Source organism: Magnolia sinica, chromosome 18, assembly GCF_029962835.1.
Source record: "Magnolia sinica isolate HGM2019 chromosome 18, MsV1, whole genome shotgun sequence".
Taxonomy (NCBI): domain Eukaryota; kingdom Viridiplantae; phylum Streptophyta; class Magnoliopsida; order Magnoliales; family Magnoliaceae; genus Magnolia; species Magnolia sinica.
This window is the reverse complement of record NC_080590.1, coordinates 37,603,840-37,608,064: the sequence shown is the minus strand read 5'-3', so window position 1 is coordinate 37,608,064 and position 4,225 is coordinate 37,603,840. Positions and strand designations below refer to the sequence as shown.

Genomic DNA, 4,225 nt, shown 5'->3' with positions numbered 1-4,225 from the left:
TGGGTTTCAAGTAAAATAAATAAATCAAACCACTCTTCCCATACACCTTCTGGCACATATGCTCGGCATCTTCCAAGATTCTGGTTGTTCCATCCAGCAAGAAGTCATTTTTTAACATGTCCCTGCATTTGGATGCACAGGCTCCGCGATGTGTGGAATTAAGCAAACCTTATAGTCAAACCAACCGATTATGGAATATTTAGAAACTCAAAAAAGAAAGGAAAAGAAGTAAAAAATAAATGTGAATCCATTGATATAATGAAAATATAAATACAAAATGAATGTAATAAGACACCACACACTTTGATTGATAGATGCACCCATCTCATTTCTACTTTTGATAATACAATGTACTGCTATATTATCAAAACTTGAAATGAAATAGTGCATTTATCGATCACAGTGAGTTTAAATTACATAAATGAATGCTAATAAGAATCCCTGGTTTAAAACTTACGAAGTCCAAATCGCTTGAGATAGCTGAACAGGGGTTTATCAGACACTGGTATGAACTTCACAAGCCAACCAATTGGCCAAGAGACGGCAGCTATTCCAACACAAATACCCCATTGCCCCCAATTTAATCTCTCTGTATCAGCGAACTTCTTGAGAAATTCCACCATCACCACTTGCAAAACAATTGTGAACCCCACAATGCCGACAAATAGATGGTTACGATGAATTCCCTCAAACACATTCTTCTTCTCTAGCTTCCTGGCATTGAACTCATTGAAAACTTGGCATAACACAAAAGTGTTAAAAATCAATGTGTCCCTCACCTTCTTGTCCACGCCGAAGATCGACTCCCCCTTGAATTGCAATGTCAGCAAGACTGTGATTTGATATAGAGCTTGAGCAATGAGATTCCTCCACATGATATTGGTGATCAGTGGCTCGGTGCGGCCCACTGGCTTCTGATCCATCAGCTCCTTGGTGGGCCGCTCTGTAGCCAGAGCCAGAGCGCCTAACGTGTCCATAATCAGGTTCACCCACAGCAGTTGGACTGCTGTGAGTGGAACATCACCGGAAGAAACCGCCGCAATGAAATTAATCACTAGGGCAGCTAACATTCACTGTGAGTTGGAATTGGATGAATTTTTGGATGTTGCTGTATATGCATCTCCCCCATTGCAAAACCGGCACAACAGAAGTGAAATTGTCATCCAAAATGACAATGTCGGAGCTCTCTTTCGCTACTTCAGTGCCTTGGATTCCCATGGAGAGCCCGATGTCCGATTCTTTTAGAGCAGGAGCATCATTTGTTCCATCTCCGGTGACAGCAACTACTAGGCCTTTTTGTTTCAAGGTCTGCACCATTAGAAGCTTATCAAATGGTGAGGATCTTGCCATCACACAAATTCTATTGACCATTTCCATCCTTTGTTCTGTCGAGTAGCTTCTGAAATCCTTGCCTTCGATGACTGCTCCATTCATGTCTTGATCAGGCCCAAGTATTCCACATTCGACTGCTATTGCTTGTGCAGTGAAAACATTATCCCCAGTTATCATTTTGACGGCAACTCCGGCTTTTCTACAAGCTTCAACAGCCTTTTTCACCCCGGGCCGGCATGGGTCCTTCAGGCCCACCATCCCTAGTAGCGTCAAGCCATCTTCAGATAGTTTTTCAACCTTTACTCCATCATTTCCATCAGTGACAATATCTTCTGCAATCTGTTTGTGGGCAAAAGCAATGCACCGTAGACTCTGAGCTGCCATTGTTTCAATGATTTGCTCGAATTTCATCCTTTTCTGCTCATCTATGGCTTTGATAGTCCCATTACTATCAAAGTAATTCGAACACATCGCCAGAATCATCTCTGCAGCTCCTTTCCTATGCACATGGATCAACGACTTCTCATCGTTTTTTCTAACCAAAATGCTGCTCTGTTTCTTCTCTGAATTGAATGCTTCGACCTGGAGAATAGTCCAACTTCTCTTCAGATCATCCATATTCATCCCCAAATTCAACACAGCCCAAGAGAGAATGGCTTTCTCGGTGGGACTCCCGGAAAACTCAGGCTCTGAAACTGTTGTGGATCTATAAACACTACCTGTCGTGTTCAAACCAACACCTTGGTGCAGCAATTCAACAACATTGGTGGCTATTTTGGAGGAGTCCTTTAGAGATTCTTCATCAAGCCAGAACCTATCCACCTTCATCTGATTCATCGTCAAGGTGCCAGTTTTATCGGTGCAGATGGTGTTGGCAGACCCCATGGTTTCACAGGCAGAGAGCTTCCGGACCATGGCCTGATCAACCATCATTCTCTTCATTGAATAAGCGAGCGTAAGAGTCACAGCTAATGGCAGGCCTTCAGGAATCGCCACCACCACGATAGTGACTGCGGCAGCGAAAATGCTTGCTACTGAATTCATCACCTTGCCAATCTTTGTCTTCCCGCCATTGAATTCCCGTTGTCCATCATCACCTGTTGTGTTTCCAGTGAAGTAACGAACCAACAAGACGATGAGGACAAGCCCAGCAACGCTCAAACCAATTTTCCCTATGTAGGAAGTAAGCTTGTTGAGGCGATCTTGCAATGGTGTTTGCTCATTTGTATCACGACTTATCGAGCTCATCATCTCGCCCCATGTTGTGTTTATCCCAACAGATGTCACAAGCATCTGTGCATACCCGTCCACCACCTTAGTACCGGAGAACATGAACGGGTTCTTGATTTTGTCGATGTTCACATGATCGCTCTCGCCCGTCATGCTCGATTCATCCAATTGTAAGGAATGGCCATTCAAGAACAGGCCATCGGCAGGAATTTGATCGCCGATCTTTAAGCACACGACGTCACCCACTACCACATCAAAGATTGAGATCTTCTGCCGCCGGCCGTCTCTCATGACATCGATCGCAATGTCGTTGCTCTTGTCAGAGAGCTTATCAAATTGCCTTGCTTGACGGAAATTACTGACAGCGGAGACAACCACAACTAGAAAGATGGCGATGAATATACTTCCACCATCATACCACCCCTCTTTCAAGCCATGCTCTTTGATACCGAAGGCGAGTGAGAGCCCAGCACAACCAAGAAGAATCAGAATCATGTTGTCTTTGAAGGCTTCCAGCACAAAGGATAAGAAGCCTTTAGGAGGCTGCTTGAGATATGTGTTCGAACCAAACACATCACGCCGGCGATGGAGATGTTCGATGTCACCTTGGATTCCTTTCTCAGCATGGGATTCCAAAGAACCCACAATTCCTTCGACCCCTCCGAATCGGCTGAGGGAATTCAAGTCCTTTTCTTTTACAATCTTAGTCAGGCTCTCTTGGTCTACACCAGAGAAGCACAAACTACTGTCATGAACATTGTTGATGCAATCGACATTGATAGTAGTGTAAGGCTGGTTGGATGAGATCTTAGAAAGTAGGTGATTGTTGGTGGCTTTCTTCTTCTTACATAAGATCTCATCAGTAAGAGAGAGCATAGCTCTAAAAGAAAAGATGGTAGCAAAAGCAATACGCCATTTCTTATGGGAGGATTTTCTAACGTTGAGCAAGAACATAGCATAATCTGTTGGACTTGACATTGAGATAATCAAATGGGGAAGGAGGGAGGGAGGGAGGGAAGGAGATTTTCTTTCTAACAGTTGAAGAGAGAGAGAGAGAGAGAGAGAGAGAGAGAGAGTTTGTTTCTTACAGTTGAAACAACAGATGTAGGGAGGGAGGAGATTTTCTTTCTTACTGTTGAAAAGACGAGGGAGGGACAGAGGGATTGATTTTCTTTCGTAAAGTTCAAAAGCCAAGAGAGCCTACGTTCTACAGCAGGTGTGAAAGAGATTCGAAGAAGAGATGTAGTAGAGAGAGAGCGCTGTCTGCTTTTATATATAGTTCAATAAGCCTCATCTGAGTTTTTTTTGAAACTTCATGGAAGTAGACGGATTGCTTCCTCTGCAGTTTTAATCGGATGGACGAAAGGCATCAGCTATTCATCTCCCTTTCTACATGAGTACACACGGACGGCCATTCTTTGACACAGCTGGGATTGATGACCATGTGATTGACGGTCGAAATGTTTCGGTGTAGATTACGAGTGTCCTCTCCCAAGGCGGTTGGCAGATGCGGTTTGCAGGCCCAAGGCGGTTGGCAAACGCGGTTTACTGTCCTCTCCCAACGCGGTTGGCAGAAGCTCCTGCCAGCGTTTCATTTTTACAGCTCAATTTAGGACGGCACCAAAAATGACAGTCGGTCAAACGTTCATAGGACTAGTTTTAT

At 44.1% G+C, this 4,225-nt stretch overlaps 1 protein-coding gene across 1 annotated transcript; it reads right to left on the bottom strand.

Moving 5' to 3' along the window:
• Positions 1-230: 230 nt before the first annotated feature.
• On the bottom strand, positions 231-3,772 carry LOC131232505 (calcium-transporting ATPase 12, plasma membrane-type-like). Its single transcript, XM_058228784.1, is given in 2 exon segments — positions 231-1,064; positions 1,066-3,772. Coding segments are annotated over 2 exon segments (3,093 nt in total). The 5' UTR covers positions 3,541-3,772; the 3' UTR covers positions 231-446.
• Between the last annotated feature and the right edge of the window lie 453 nt (positions 3,773-4,225).